This window comes from Siniperca chuatsi, linkage group LG20 (assembly GCF_020085105.1).
Source record: "Siniperca chuatsi isolate FFG_IHB_CAS linkage group LG20, ASM2008510v1, whole genome shotgun sequence".
NCBI classification, from domain to species: domain Eukaryota; kingdom Metazoa; phylum Chordata; class Actinopteri; order Centrarchiformes; family Sinipercidae; genus Siniperca; species Siniperca chuatsi.
This window is the reverse complement of record NC_058061.1, coordinates 10237953-10255556: the sequence shown is the minus strand read 5'-3', so window position 1 is coordinate 10255556 and position 17604 is coordinate 10237953. Positions and strand designations below refer to the sequence as shown.

Genomic DNA, 17604 nt, shown 5'->3' with positions numbered 1-17604 from the left:
TATTCCTTTCCTAGTGCAGTGAACACCAGAGGAAATTGGCTGTTGTTGCCAGCAAAAAGCAGTGTTCTCCTGAGATTTGAGGTTTGCCTGGGGACGAGCCTGCAGGGTCTCTACAGCCACTCACACTTCCTGATTCACTTCGTAAGGCAACATCAACACACCGAGCTCTAATTTGTGCTGCTCAGTGAACTTCAGAACACACAGCGTGGAGTAACAGGCTCCTGCAGGTTTCTATTGGGAATCCAAAAATGAAGGGGAAAAAAAAAATCCATTTTGAAGGAAGAAAACAACAGACAGAGGAAAAGGTTCAGGGGTTTGTGAGTGCATGATTAGATAAAAAATATGTAACGTTTGCAAAGCTATACTCATCAGCCAGGTGTAATGAGTACAGAACATGCCTGCTGATAAAACGTGTTGGTTATTTCCTAAAAATTACATTTCTACGCACATGATAATGGCAGTAGGGGAAAGGTAGAAAAGTGAAGTAAGGCCATGAAAGCAGTGAGTCACAGAGTTTTGCTGAGGAGGCCTGACTAATGTTGTAGGTATAACGGGGGGGATAAATGGAACTATTTCAAGGAGACACTCAGACCACCTTCAAACTGTTTATACAACACTGTGAAATTGGTGGTGAGTTTGGATGTTTGGATGAAAAATTCATGACACCGACCCAATTATTGTACAAATAAGGGCATGTTCACCAAGTATGTTTTGGCTCTGAACTGAGTCTCTTGTTAAAACATTTCTTCCTCCTCCCACTGACAAAATATCTAAGCCAGCGGTGTGAAAGGGTACAAAAAGGTACTCTGAGTCCATTTGACTTTTATAAATAAAACCACTAACTGAGTAACTTAAGCAAAAATTCAAACCAACTGGTTATTCTCTTTTTTTCTATTCTAAAACATCCTTCCAACATTTAGAGGGTGATATTTTTCCAAGCAGCTTCAAGCTGTAAGACAGTAGCTTGATACAGTATTTGGCTTCTAACCATTAGCCATATTGCTATTGCAGATATTTAAAAAATAATGGTGGTTAAAGCACTTAGAAATTGGATCCTACCTTAAACCCTTGGCAGCTACACATAAATGCTCAAGTTTGTGTTTAACGTTGTATAGGTTGCACTGTACCTACCCTCGGTCTGAAACCCGATTCTCTGTTTGTTTGACATCGGTCACTCTTTAGTGAGCGATCTGATCTATGAGCGCTGATGACGTCCTCTCTGAGCTGTAAAAACAACATTGCTATCCTTGAACATTTTGGGTCAAGCCGTTGTCTCCGTCATGCTGCTCACGCGACTTGAAGGTCTATTTAGGATTCTCTTTGCTTTTAATATCTCTTTCATATGACAGGATTGATCCACAATTCTACTCTCATTATACCAAAACAGCATGTTCTGTTCTGTTATAAATAAGAGACTTATTCTACTACAGTTTGCGCCATTATTCATCTATTAAAATACCCACAATCAAAACATGCAGCGTAGAACCCCAAATCCCACAGTGGCTAAGCCATGATTTAAGCCATCCTGGAAGCAGCCCAACCACTCTCACAGTGAGGCGTAAAGAGCTTAGGTGGGAGGGGATGGATGTGTCTCCCTCTCAGTCTCTCGCTGTCTGTCTCAGCTGAAATATGAGGTTGTAATTCACTTGCTTCTGAGTCTTTAAAACAAGAGAGCAAAGCTGACAAAAAAATGTAATTTAAAAAATGTCGTTTTGTCAAAAAAAAAATCTCTGATATCTATCAATGTGCGAAAATGAGTTTGATTTGTACAAGCGATGACTCACCTCTCTGGCAGCTCTTCAGAGAGGAGGGGTTCTCACTGAGAGAGAGAGAGAGAGAAAGAAAATCTGCCCTGCACTAATAATGGAAAATGAAATTCCTATCATGTGTTAAAATGTAAATCATGTTCTGTATCTGGGAAGCTGGAGATACTGTAACTGTAGCATGTATTTTTAAAGGTTGAGAGGATGCCGGCTGGATGAGGTGTGAACTCAGCAGCAGGAACATCTACAGTATAGGCCATGGTGGAGAATAGTTCTGAGATATCAATGCATAAGATTGGATTCAGTCGGATACACTTTGGTTGCAATTCAGAACCCAGAACGAGGCCTGAACTTAAAGTGAACTTTCAAAAAGTTCTGACCTGTCGTGTGACCAGTTTGCAACAACATCTATTAACCTCTGACTATTCATTTTCTCTAAGTGGCCGTGTTAATTAATTGAACTGAACTTGGCAAAGGAAAGCCTGTTTGATGTAAAGTGCTGGAAGCTGGAAAAAAATCAAGAGTTACCTCATTTATACCTCCTTTATGTCTGCCTTTCCTGTGAGAGGAAAGGGAAGATTGTGATGAGTTTTGAAGACTATACCAGCTCTAATACAGCAGCGGTTGCCGGGTCATTGTGTGACTGATGATTGTTAATGAAATCTGGAGAGCCAAATTCGTGACTGTTGAGAATTTCTTATCATAATACTGCTCATGAATGTTATCGCAAACCTCTTTCTCCACCGTTTTTCCTGCGCTCTGAATATGATGCTACTCCACAAAAGTAATTATACTCCACTGAATGTTTGTGCCAAATGAGATCCTGCTGAAAATGTGGCTGCCAAACATAAAGAAGTTCCAAATTAGAAATGCCTTCTCCCCCCGCTGCGCCTGGGGGGATGGTAATTATCACACCTGATAGTTACTGGTGTGCAAAACTAATGGTGTGACTGCTGTAAGAATTTGGCCCCACGAGTGAAGAGAGTTACGGATCAAACAACTCTGTCTGTAGACTCTGCAGGCACAGATGGCCACAGGTCAAGACAACCTCAAATAAATGTGTCAAAGCAACACTCAGATTTGTCTGTGTGCTGCACTGAGGGCAAATGTTAATGATGTTATAAAACAGACAGACTCCAGACACCATCCAAAGCAAGTCAGTAAAGACAGCCTCATCCTTTGCATTAAAATTAACAAACCTGTATGAATTCGGCTAAAATATTGCATGCATAGGCCTACTGATACTGTATATATAAGGCTCATCGTTTTTGTTTTTTACCAGTTTCTAACAAAACATACTTAAAAGGACTGGTTTAAACCAATTAGCAGCCAGCAAAAGCTATGTTTCCTGCTGCATTAAAACACTGACCTGCACAGTTTACACTAGGTGGTCCTCTTGACATTAACAGCTCAGAAAATTATTCTGTTCATAAAAAGTGAAGAGAAAAATGGGAAGAATGATAATGATGAAAATGCTAATGAGCTTCTGATTATGCACCAGAGTTTATCTAAGTAAGTCAAAACAAGAGTCTACAGCCATGCTAGTGGCTTTGTGAGGCTGTACTTAGGCACAGTGGAGCTTTGAGCTAGATGCTAATGTCAGCAAGCTAACACGCTCACAGTGACAATGCTAATGTGCTGATGTTTAGCAGGTATAATGTTTACCATGTTCACCATCTTAGTTTTGTGTGTTAGCATGCTAACGTTTGCCAATTGGCATCAATGTCACTTGTTTTGCAGGTTTATGGTCCAAAGTATTGAAAATATACAAATTTTGACTTAATGATGGCACAAGATGAAAAGTCTTTAGGATGCATCCTGAGGGGGACATGAATGTACCGACATTGCCATCCTTAGAGTCATGCTGCTGGGTTAAAAACAAGAAATGGTTTAACTAAAAAATGTTTGCACAGTAAATGGTATTTTAAAATGTTGTTATAGCAATGGTTGCTATAGCAATGGTTGCATCAGATTTGACTGGGTATTTTAAATAATCAAAACAAACACTGATAAGTTCCTGAAAAAGATGCAAAAAATCTCTTCTTATCAAGTCATTTTGTCTTTAAAGTTAAATTTGAGAGAAGAGAGTAGAATTATTTCAGCTAATTCAAATACATTTGTTTCAAGTATTTTCAATATTTTAAATCTTTCGTTGAATTAGCGGTTCAAGCCCCAAAGTACTGGATTATTATTAATATTATTATTATTAGTTGTTGTGTGCAGCTTCAGCTCAAATTCCCATGAGCAAGAATGAGCTAGAAACACGAAACTTGGCCCAATGACTGGAAATGATGTGCATGTGCTTCCACAGTATGAGCCCAATCGGCCACATGGTGGCGCTGTAATTAAGTCCCCAAAATGCAATTTTGAACAGGCCTCGCCCCTCACACCATAAATCCAAATTGACTTGAAATTTCTCTCACAAGTCCAGCTCACAAAAAATCCTCTTGGACCACTAAAATCCGCCTAACTAGATTTTCCACCATTTTGAATTTTTTGGGAGTGGCATAACACAAATCAGACTATAAATTAGAAATTATTTTATTAATTAAAAAATCTATTTGTGAAAATGCAAAAAAGGGAGATTTCACTGCTTTTGTCACATCTAGGCCACATTTGACCAGGTCCAGATCAAAAGCTTTAAACTTCTATCGGTCTGTGTTGGCTTGAACCCCAGAATTGCCGCTTGCGTCTATATTTTTTCTTGATTTTAGTGCACTGTTTTTCACTCAGTTTTAGAAAATAAAGTTTTTAAAAGGCTCAATTGTAGACAGAAATGACTTAATAAGATGTTCTTTGATTTGACTAGGGGGCGACAAAAGCAACAACATACCTTCAGTCTCACATGGCATTGTTTCCTTCTGGAAGGCCCTGACAAAACAGGCCTGGCAGCTGCTGTCACCCGAAAATAGCGGCAGACTTAGAGGCGGGCAAATAGCCGAGTGACGCTGCCACGTTGTTCACTCTGTTGCACTGGGCGCGGTGAAAGTCACATACGATCCCCTTGGCACCAGAGTCCACAGGTGGCAAACAGCCTCCTGTCTCTGCCACAAGGCCACGGGCATGTTGGTGTTAATATCGGTTACATATAACAACACTGACGTCCTAATCTGAAGCCAAGAGTCAACTGGGAATGTCAAGAAAAGGGCACATACAGTAAATGCTGTTTGAGTCCTTTCCTGCTGAGTTGAACACTTTGGAAAATGTGTGATAATAAAGCAGCATTAAGCTGAATTCTCAGTCATGTAAAGGATAAGTGCTATCCTCACTTCCGAATGGACATTTCTGTTGCTGCAGTGCCATAGTTGCCTGTGGGAGAAGAGAGCCCCACAAAAGTGTTTACTCTTTCTCTCTCTCCTCCCCTTTTTTCACTCTCATCAGACAAAAAGCTTTTCCATGTAGTGGTACAATTGCTCACCGAGCCTCTCAGAGGAAGAGGAGGGGCGTTTGTCCACCTGATGAAAATGCCCTTCTGACCAACCTATAATTTCGTTCAGAGCTCCTTTCTGCCCCTGCGGCTGCTCCCAGGCGACATCAAATCTAGACGACAGTGGTCAAGACAGAAGACGACTCCTTCACCCTGTCATCCAATAGGACTTCCTCCACATGTTGACCCTGGTAATCCTAGACAACTCTGAATCTGCAGCACCTTTTGTTTGACAGCTGGAGATGATGAGCTAGAAGTGACTCTGCAGACAACTTTTGCAGACTGTTTAACCTGTAAAGGTTCAGGACAGGGCCGTCTTAGCCTCACCCTGTGCGTTGTGTTGAAAACCTTTCGACATACGTTTCATGAAAACAGTCCCTGAACATGTCACCACTCACGTAGCATTTCCAAGTAGCCTAAATTATCTTGACATTAACAGTATATGGCATGCCCAGCTAAGACGTGTAGTGACTGTAATGTCAGAATCCTTTAAATAAAGGGAGTTAAAACTGAGCAAAAACAGCCTAGAGTTAACCAACAAAGTCTGACTTTAACATCACTGACTCTGTTCAACCTGCGACTGCAATTGGGGTTAGGGGGCAAAGACTGCAAAGTGAATAGTGCCAGAGGGCAGCTCTGGGCTTCCATTAATAGAAAACCTCTCTCTGGCCAGAATAATAGCTTTGCGACAGCCCAGCCACCCCTGTGGACCTCTAGATCCGAGCGCATGTGGGCTAAATGTCACTCAGCAGGGTCCCATCATTTAAGAGAAATCACATTTTCCCAGAGAATACACTAATCTCAGACTCACACACACCCCATCTTAAAATTTCTTGATGATTACATTCTCGAGGGAAGTGCAACTGAACAGGAAATAGATGCATGACATTACAGGAGACCCGCTGGGGTTCTTGGCACAGGTACAAGCTGCAGCCACCTGTTCAGCCCCCAAAGCGTGTTTTGTTTGTTTTGACGCAGGCAAACAGTAACGCGATGACATTCTTGATGAATAGGTAGGGTGGTCCTGTATGCAAAAGTGACTGCGGGGGAGGGGAAATGCAATAATGCATAAACTGACAGATGGGATCCTTCCGTGTCCCCAATCTGGGGGAAACCATGTCCTTACATACAGCATGCTGCTGATCTGAAATGACAAAATAAACGCAAGGTCTCGCCTTTTCTGTTTTATTTGAGTGCATGAGGAGTGATCTCCAGCCGATAAACCTTTACAGACTGAAAGGTCATCAGGAAGTGCCCTCCCTGCTAATCAAATAGCCCTGAAGGCAAGGTTTGATCTTTTACAATTTGCTGAGATGTGAGACCAGCCAGGCAAATGAACATCAGGCCTCTGGGTCTTCCACAGGGCAGCCTGCACCTGTTTATCACTCAACATCCACAGTCAGAGGTAAACAGCTCGGTGTGCTGCGAGGATCACTGTGTAACATGTCCCATTTGGTGAAATGTGTCATGCTACAATTGTTGAGGTTAACACCGCAAATTTCAGTTTGAAATGCCAGATTATAAGAAGTAAAAGAGAAATGAATTTCATGTAGTACAAAAAAATATATCACCCTCCAGCTAAGAAGCTATCTGATGGTAAAATCAGATAAGTCAGAAAACTGAGGCTTGTGTCATGTACTTTAAACATTAACCAGCTTTTTAACCTTTGCCGCATGTCGTATCTTGTGTTTATAGAGCTAATTGAACAGAAACAGTCAACAGAGATGTATGATTTATGAATTTATATTTTGGGTTTGGGGCTTTTGAGTTTTGTCATCACATGTGAGGTTTCAACTGGTGAATGCTCACATTTTCTAAAAGTATCTTAAAACTCACTAATTTTCTTGATCTTATAACTACATATTTTGTGGTTTGTAAACTTCGTGTCTTTGTTTGTTTGCCTCTTTTTTCCCTCTGTAACATACTTTTTAACTACTATTTTGAACTGAAAAAAAAACTATATAAATAATTAAAATAAAATAAAAGTCTGTAGAGACATCAGCCAATGTCTGTCTGACTCATCCATAAAACCAACCAAAATTGCAAAATACTGCAGGCATCCTGCAGCTGAGCCTTCTTTTTGCATAATCCATGTCTCAGTTGTCTTGAAGGGTTTAAGATTTATTCTCTACTTGACTTCATCCACATCTGCACTTAATAATTTAAGCAGGTTTGATTGGTTAAATTAAAAGGACAAGCTTTTCACTTGGATTCACATGCACCAAGTGTTCATCGTGGAAAATAACTGAAATTTCTGGAATTTTCTACTCCCTGGGTATGGAGAAAGTTAAAAGACAATCGATTCACCCTCTACTGGCCTTTATTAATGAAGGCTGCAAGTATAAAACAGGTAAAGATTAATATCCTGGAGTAAAAAACATGTTTCAGAACATTTCAAGAGCAAATAGGCTTGCTTGCAAGAACTACATTTTTAAAGAGAACAACGTGGGTGAAGATGTGGGAATAGCAGCTCACCCCTACTCAACAAACACACACAGATAAATGCATAAAATAAAAACAAACACGCTGCCTTTCATTTAAGCCATCCCATGCTCTTACTCCCCAGTAAAATTCCCTCTCAGATGGCCTGGAAATAGGCTTTAAAGTGCCCCCGAAACAGGCTGACATAGAAAACACACATCTGCCGTGTTTAGGTAAGCTGCAGTTACCATGGTTACAGACGAGCACTTACTAAACAGTTGTGTGTCAAGCCATCATTGAGACAGGGCACTTGAGCTGCGCACGCGCGCACACACACACACACACACACACGTTGAGGGGAGCGTTGGTGGTTCAAAGTGAAAAACAAGGAAAACACAGGATGGCAGTCGAGCTGATGTCACGCTTCTGTTAGCAATATGTTGCTGTCACCATTAACCGTAGCTAGCGTCTGTGCTCAAGACGAACTAATAGAAGATGCTGTGAGGACAACCTGAGTTCAGTCGAGTTTCATATGACATTTGGAGGAAGAAAATGTGCTGTTTTTAGCCCCAAAAAAGGGTTATATTCTGTTCCTGGTATTAATCACCTCCTTGCAGAAGCTTACGGCTAAACACATCATCTAAAAACAACAACAAATGTTTCACTTCACTGGGTTTTAAATGACAGAATCCACCAAAAGCAGGAACATTATCATACAAACATGATTCTTTATGCACATTTTATGACTAATGCACTTGACATTGAGTGTTTTTCAGGGAATCATTTTTGTAACAACTAGATTTGACAATAAACACTTTTCCTATCTTCTTATCCTTTCAACATGGTCAGTAACTTTTTTTCTTCCAGTTTTTGTCCCACAAACATGAACTAAGTGGTTCGTTAATATTCCACATCAAACCATAATGCCTGAGTGTGGCTGCCCACCCAGCATTCATGATTAACAACCTCCACACACTAAGCCAACTGGAGATGCTGCACCACATTTAGGGGGGTGGGTGAAAGTGGGATCAGCCCCGAGCACTGCGGCAAGCCTTGGCATGGTGCTCCCACTCATGCCATTTCATTTCATCACTCCTCAGTGCTACTCTTGCATTGCCAAGAACGTATAGCCAAATCATCAAATGCTCTTATAACAAAAAAAGCAGAACACAGAAACTGTCCTTCCCCTGATGCCCTCCCACCAGGTGCGACAGGTCACTCATCCTTCATTTAATCTCTCTGTACAATACAAGATGATAACATGTGGTCAAAGAGGCATGTGTTCTCCACGTGACACTGTTAACAGACACACCAGGTGCCATGGCAACCACTTCAGCTGACCAAATGCAATTGGTAAACTGTACATGTCCCTCCCTCCCTCCCTCCTTCATTCTGTATGACCTTAATACACTCTTTAAATCTCTCCTCTTTGTTGCCCTGGCTTTGTTTTGATGTATCTGCCTCCCTGTTTGAGAGATGAGCTACCAAGATATGCACTTCAAAACGGTATATTTATGTGTCGGACAAGCAGAAATAAATTCAAGGAACATTCAAGCGTGCACGATTTGTGGCTTGTCAGATGTAAGCTCCTCCTCAGCAAGGTTTCTGGCCTGTCCTATAATAACAAATATTTTTCACGAGGCCCCCCTCACAGAAAGATATACTATGAGGGAGTTCAACGCGAGTGCCTAGCTGTCACGACAAAGTTTGGGGGTGATCATGATCGGCTGTCACGCTTCATCTCACTGACGTCTTAACCGACAGCCTGCTACATGGAGGCTAATGTAGCTCGAGATGTCAATCACAGATTAAATGAAGGATGACGACTGATTTAGAACTCACCAGGACTCTTCCAGTCAGTGTCTGAGCAGATATCATGACTCCGGCCCAGTCTTTGACCGAGGTCATCCAGCCCACCTCGCTGGCCGCCGGGTCATCCTTGTCAGTGCGCTTGATGCCATCGCCTGTGGTGATCCGATGGACCTCCTGAAAGAAAAATGTATGCAGAAGGTAACATTGTGAAAAATCAGACAGTTCACCAGAGTTTAACAGTAAATGATTCATTTAGAAACTCTCCAAATACAGCAAACATGCAGAGAACACACACAAAAAAAAATACTGTATAACACAGGAAAATATATGTTTTGCAGTTCCAATGCAAAAGCAGTTTGTTAAGAGAGAAATGTTTATATTTTTCTACTCTTTCTCAGCATATTTGTATCCAGCCCCTCGATTCGGATGAGGAAAAACTCCCCCCCAAAAAAACCTTTTAACGGGGAAAAGCCAATAGGTAGAGCCCCATTGTAGTATTAATACTAACTTACTTAACTGTAGCACTAAGGTTAGTTTCTTTGTCATATTGTGTTATGCAGCAGTGCAGAAGCTTTCAGTCCAATGTGTGACAAGTTACAGCTTGAAATTTCATCCAAGTTAAACTGAAAGAAATAGCCGATGTCCATAGGAGCATTTGACTACGGTATTAGTGTTTCTATGATGTAATGTTATGTTTGTATGTATGTGACAAGTGTAATATTATATCATTAGCTGTGAGTAACGGAACGGAACAGAAACATCAATTAGCAATAAAAGCAGCTGCTAACAACAGTAGAGCTAACAGTTATGGGATTCTCATTGCTTTGACTCACTCTTCTCAAAGGCACAAAAATTGGTTTCTTCAGTCAGTATGTATTATAACACAATACTGTTGTGCACATCAGAGAGGCAATGTCAAGATTCAACTCTAACTTTAGCATGACAGCCACAGGTCCTTGTTTAGCAGGGAGCAAGCAGCTGCTAGCATCATGACTTGGTGATTATATATAGGCCTATGGTGGAGCAGAAGTTAAAATGCTCTTGGTCACTACTGGGTGTGTTTAAAAATATTTGGATCTATGAATATATGCATATTTAGCGTTACACCTACAATAACAATGGCAAAATTTCCCTTTACACTTGCATTACTGTAGTTGATTTTTTTTTTGTGCAACCAGTGCGCAACACGCTGTAAACACAACCCTGATATATCACCTTATGGCTCACGTGTTAGCACACATGGAGCAACATTAGCATTTATTTGGAGTCATTTTTCAGGCCACTCGACAAATGTAAGTCCAGTATTCACTCTCCTTTCACTTCTATTTTGATCTCAAACAACTCAAAAAAAAAAATGTCTGGCTCTTTATCTGCTAAATGCTCCATGCTATGTTCACCGGCTACCAGCTCTTTGGTACTGGAAAAGTATGTACTGGGTTTATCAGAGCTTTTTCATTGGAAACAGCTGCCTGCTGCATCTGGGGAAAAGAAAGGTTAGTGGAAGTGGTGAGAGTGAACAAAAACAGTAATGCTGTGAGCTGTAAAACCAAAACAATGAGCTGAAAGACACTAAAACTCCCATTCCAAGCGTGTAGGAGAAACTACGGTGGCCATGAAAAATGAGAAAGGCCCTATCTAGAGCCAGTGTTTGGTTTGTCCATTCTGGGTTACTGTAGAAACATGGCGATGCAAAATGGCGACCTCTATGGCAGGGGACCTGCTCTCTTTGTAGATAAAAACGTTTTATTCTAAGGTAATGAAAACACAACAATTCTCATTTTCAGGTGATTATACACTAATTAAAACATACTTCTGAATAATATAGTCCATTTCTGCCAATAGATCCTCCTAAATGTTACATACTGGACCTTTAAGTTAAACATAAAAGGAGTACAGTACCACCTACAGGAATCCGAACTTTGCTAATAGAAAGTATCGCCTACATTTTTTGATTGACAGCTATGCAAAAGCACAACATGAACAACAGCTAAATACGAAGAATCACCACTTCAAAAACATAAATGCATCATTGTTTATATAGTGACCAGGCTCAAGGTCTCCAAAATAAACCCACGCACATGCATGCACACTTGCATACAGTAAACATACAGAGTGAGAGGAGCAAAGAGACTCCAGGAGTGTATCCATGGCAGCCACTGAGCTCCTGGTGTTTCTGCTCCACTGAGTGGGCAGCCTGCCTGCCTGTCTCTCCGCCTGTCTGTCTGTCTGCTGGGACTGGCATGATTCACAGAGCAGGAAATCGAGACAGGATGCAAAGGTTAGCCATGCTCCCTGATGAAACACCCCACAGCCTCAAGGCTAACACGACTCGGACTCTTTACCCGTGATATCCTACTCCTCCTCTACCTTAATGGTGTCACACATCACTCTCTCTGAGGCCTTTCTCCTACAGCTCTGCTCGTCATGTGGGACTAGTTGAAGCAGTTAACACAGTTAGCGGGGAAAAATAACTGTTCACAGTTGAAAGCTGTAACACTTTATATTATTGTCGTGTTTCCACTCCACCATAAATCTTTGTAAAGGGGGGGGGGGCACCACTGAAGTAAGGGAAGGAACAAATTATTATGGTCTGCAACATACAACTATGGGGTGCACAGTTGTGATTAGATAACATGAGCATCTGTTTGCCAGCAGTCTGGTTTAGAAAGAAGGATGGTAAATTAACTGAAATCCCACTGGTTCCCACTGAAGACGTAAATGTAAATCTGTCTTCTTATATATATATATATATATATATATATATATATATATATATATATATATATATAGCTTCACTTTTAAAAAAGTGGTGTATTTGTTGGGGACTATTTTAGCCACGGATTTGGTGCGCTAGTGAGTATTTGTGGCAGCAGGGTGGTGTATACAGGATCAACTTTAAAAAAAACAACTGCAGTGCCCATGTTCATCGTGATGAATGGAACAGGTCATCCAGTGTAACGGTGTGGCTCCTTTATGTGTTTTTAGAGAATTAGTCTAGTGATACTACCAATTCATTCCTCTTAGAGCCCCATTGTTTTTCAAAAACACATTAATGAGCCACAATGTTGCTCTAGGTGACATGTTCCTTCATTATGATGAGTCAATCCCACATACATCATCCTGCTGCTGTAAATACTCAATAAAGCACCAAATGTGTATTTATCCGCCACTAAAAATAGTCCCCAACAAATACACTATTTATTAGTGATGTTTGAAAAAAAAGGTACAATGACTTGCTGTTTTAGGAAACTGCTGAGCCTTTTTAGAAATTAAACTATATATTTGTGAGCCATTTGTAAAGATTCTTCATAATAAACCACTGGGTGCAATAGACAGGATAGGAAAGTCAAAAATTGATGAGGGATGAACAAATGCATTGTTGGTATTGGTGTTTTCATGGATTTGTTGAGCATAAGGAAAATACAGACAACACCAACGCATATCCTTTAATAGTTTTTGGACAACAATGGAAAATGCCATCAACTGACCAACTAACATGACCATGTTTATATTTCCAGAAGTATTAATGATAGATGTCATTAGCATTGTTGAGAGAAAGTTGCAACCTTACAAATACAATCAACATTTCTCAACAGCAGAGCATGAGAGCGTGTCACAGCCCCATAATATATCATTTTTAGGGTTTCTAATTATCATAACAACAATACATTAATAAAAAACATTAGCAAACATGTTTTATGCCATCAGATAAATGTGGTGGAGTAAAAGGTTCGAAATATCCCTTAGAAATACAGTAGAGAAAAATGATAAAGTCTCAGAAAATAGAAATAGTCCACTTGCTTTGTTTCTTATTTTACACCTTTTAATGTAAAAATGGTTTCAGCGTGGTATTCCATAATGGTGCCCACCCACACGGCACACATTTCAAATGTCTCCATTATGATTACTAAATAGCTGGCTGCACTAAGAAATTCAATCATGTTCAGAGCCATTAGTCAGAGAGAAGCAGACCACCAGCAGACCATGTTACACTTCCTACAGCCAGTCCAGAGCCCTGCAGCACTAACCTGATAACACCACAGTATAATAACATGTCCAGTTCACTTAGCAGCTAATACAGCCAACGAGATACAGCAACAGAAAATTCTGTGAAACTGCAATTTAGAAATTAAAGTCAACAGGTATCAGCGGCTTCCAGGCAGCGTTTTCCATTATTTATTTGTGAATTACACTCAGTGTAGTGTTAATTTAGGTAGAGTGTAGCATGTTTTGCTATAACAAAATGGGTAAACAGGCACTTTCGCAGCAGTTATTTTACACTGCGAACCAAACCAATGAGACTTCCCAAAGTTACATCATTTATTTTGGACAAAAAAAAATCTTATCAGACTGGTCTTGAAACAGAGCCTCTGGGGGAATTTAAGTTAAATCTCACTTGTGAATCTCCTTAAGGAGATCAGGGTGAGTGGATCAGACTATGGGTTAGAGACTAAAAGGGAAAAGAACACGCTTTGTGCCTGGTCAATCAGCAGCCTGTTGAATGTTAAACTGTTAAAGCTATAGGCTTCTAGTTTCACTGCTGTTAACTGGCAGTAACAGCCAATGACGCTGTGTCTTCCCCGTGATCTGGAGAGCCTCTGGAGAGGAAGAGGAATAGCCAAGGTACAGTATGCTAAAAACAAACTAGTTCGAACTATGTGCTATCCCACCGACTGTGGTCATAGAGAGTACTCCTCAGCCTGTAAAAACCACAGAAGGCAAAAGTGTTGACAGATGTTCCAAATGACCAATCACTGCATGTAAAGCTGTTCGACCATCCAACAAGCACTGCGGTTAAAGTATTATGACCCCTTGACAGTCCCTACAACATACTGACACCATACGATGAAAATATCACAGAGTAGCTACAACAGAACCTACTTCACTATATGATATAATAAATGAAAACTAAGGAAAAGTTGGATAAAGTCACAAAATACATTACTGATAATAGTGAAATATCACAAGTTAATTTAAGAATATTATATTGATGTTACAAATTACATACAAGAGTCCAAGTATGTTATAAACTCACTGTAAAATAACTGAACCTACCACATCTAATTCGCTATAGGGACATTATAGGAAAATTACAGCATTTATAATGATAAAGTAAGTGAAGTGGTTCTAAGGATTTTTATGTCTTATTTATTAATGTTTCGGTACTTGTTGATATGCAGTCCTGCTGAATAATATTCATAAAATATTCTCAGATGATGGAGCAAGTGTCTCTCCTCAGATTTCTGTCAGGAGCTAATAGTTTGTCTGGAGGCTGATAGATCTCCCGGTTCTTCTAGGATGTGTGGCTGAGTCCTTAAGAAACATTTGACTGTGTTCAAACATAGCTCTACAAGCGAGTCGGGGTAACATGGCCACATGTTTTTAAGCATCTAGAACATTCCTGATATTTATTGAAGTATGGTTCTATGGAAAAACGAGGGTTGCTGCATCTTTTGGAAAATTGCTGTACTAGGTTCACATTTCCATTATTGATTCAGCTAAAAAACGCCTTTGTCTAATCTAGTAGTCAGTGGCATGTGATGTAAGAGAGAGGATGACCTTTGCCATGATTATTGTCTTTATTTAAAGGGGCATTCCACTGATTTTACACATAAAAGGTCAGTTTACTGGTCATAGAGAGTACTCCTCAGCCTGTAAAAACTTTATCAATGAAATGTTACTATTTTTTTTTCTGTGGCTCTGGAGGGGAGCTCTAAAGTCTGAGAAAATAACCCTGATGATGTCATAGTTACGTCATAAGGGTTATCTTGATTTAGACTTGAGACTCCAAATATTTGACATAAAACCTACGTCATAAATTGCAGGCATGGGCTCTAATGAAATTCTCACAAGTCCCCCAAATTTAAGGAAGTGCAATACTAAATCACTGAAGTACTTCATTAAAAAAGTGCGAATAAAAAACATCAAAAGAGAAAGATGATAGGTAACAACTCTATAAAGCACTTGACCTGATGTATTTATCTGACGGTGCACTTCCCTGTTTTAATGAATGAAGTGACACAGGCTGTGTTGAGGGAAGTGATAGCCATTAAGTAGGCTTAATTGGCATCACGCGGTTATATCCCAGCACTTTAATGACTAAATCTAAAAGTGTACGCTGAAATCACATTGGCCATGATATTTTTTAATGCCAGTAAAGGCAGAGTTCAAAGATTAATGATTTGTGACTCATGACATGCCTCTGTCCATTTATTTCTTTAAAAGGGGCCAGGTGGTGGATTTCATCTTAAGGTCACATGCAGGAAGATACCTTCAATGTGAAGATGGATAGATGTTTTTGACATTAATAATAATAACATTATAAATTATAACATAATTTGACTTAATTTTAATGAAATGAAAATAGACGGGATCCATTTTTAATAGCAGCAGACACCAGAAAAGTACATCCAGTCATTACATACACTCAAGCAGCACATCTCCTCTTTGTCACTTTGATCAATAGCCTGAGCCTCCAAATTTAGGTTTCACTATCTCGACTAAATCTAGTCCTCCTGACACCAGAGGTCATTGATCAACACTGTTAGCCTATTCTCAGGATCCACCATGGATCATTTCTCAAAGGACAAGTACATTAAACTAGAATAGAACATGTGGCTCGTGACACGATTTCTGCAAAAGTGAATAAATTATTTAAAAATATATTAATATAAATCACATTAATAATAAATCAAGACATTCTCAGAGAGGAAAAACTTCCTGAAATATCCGAGTCTCATAGCTGATCTATGACCTCTTATATGTGTGAAGAAAGACTGTATCTGTTTCACATATGGCACTTGGCCCCATGTCCTTCCAATCAATGAATCCCTGAATGAATGAACACAATTATTTGGTTAATATCTACATGAATGTAAACATCAAAGAGCAACTAAGCCTCCAGTCAGCAGCTACATTTAGCTCGGGTGTGAGGACATGAATCTTATGAGGAATCAGAAGCTAAAATTGGACACAAGAAGTACGTGTTATTAATGAATGACTCACCTGTTGGTAAACATTGTCACAAACTATTTGAAAGTTTATGCAACAGTAAAACTGTGAAATGTGGCTTGCAAAATCAGTGAAAATGGTTAAGGACGATCTGCACAAGCCAGTATAGTAACTTATTTTTACTACCAGTAATTAAGTGGGATTTACGTTACAAATTATCAAAAAATAACACATAACATACAGTATATACATACATAAACATTTTCTACAAAACTTGTCTCACATCATCATCAAGTGCATCTTTTGTCTTTCTGACTGACAAAAAGCAGCAGGCTCTGGCATCGTCGAGATGTTTAACATTTGTGTTAATCTGAGACCTGTTGGATCCCAGATGGTGCAATGACAGCCAAGCTGCAGCGTGCTGCTTATATTATGCAATGTGAGTAGCTAATACTTGCCTAACTAATTACACAGTCAATTTAAAAGACATTACAAGGAATATATGTGTTCTTTACAAAGAAGACTGATGCGCTAAATTGCCGAGACTATAATAAGACGTTAATAAATGATGTTGCTTGTTAAGTGCTGCACTGACCAAATCAGACTCTTGTATTTTTTCAGTTCGTGTTTCAGAAATATTGAACAAGAATTTTAAAAATATCTTATGATAGTTGATGTAGTTGATGTTGTGCAGCATTAATATTCACTCTGCTTAACTTGTTGCCATTGTGTGTGTGTATGCATGTGTGTACGCGTGTGCGTCTCTGTGTGCGACAGAGAGACAACAGCAAAGTGCCACTCAGCTATTCCAACTTTCTGACTCGTAATTACCAGTGTTCGATCGTAAGCACTCGTCTCATAATTACAATATTTCAGGCGGCACTTTAAAGCACCATGAGGGTGACTCTCCATTTGAATCCTCCAATCACAGTCAAAGTGGACGACCGGTCGACACTGTGCTGCTAGAGTGGTTAAAAATACGAGGTGGAGAGGGCCCTTATTCAATACCTTGAACATACGACACATTGGCCAATGCCATATCTACTTTTGAACAGCAGTTCACATTTGGATATGTGGTGTCTCACACCTCCAGCAGCTCTCCTGAACACGGACTGAACAAACACTAAAACACATTTCCTCAAAGAAACTTGCTTGCTGTGAGTCTGAAAAATGACTGAGAAGCTGCCACAGCTCGTCATCCTCCCATTGTGAGTACAGTGCCATTTACAA

General features: G+C 39.9%; 1 protein-coding gene across 22 annotated transcripts in view; it reads right to left on the bottom strand.

Moving 5' to 3' along the window:
* Window positions 1-17604, bottom strand: part of LOC122867222 (calcium-activated potassium channel subunit alpha-1) — an 86791-nt gene that overhangs the window by 65379 nt on the left and 3808 nt on the right. For all 22 annotated transcript variants that reach the window (XM_044177717.1, XM_044177714.1, XM_044177715.1 and 19 more), the window contains exon 2: window positions 9454-9597. In XM_044177717.1, the coding sequence (XP_044033652.1) occupies window positions 9454-9597 (144 nt within the window). The remainder of the gene's footprint in view (window positions 1-9453; window positions 9598-17604) is intronic.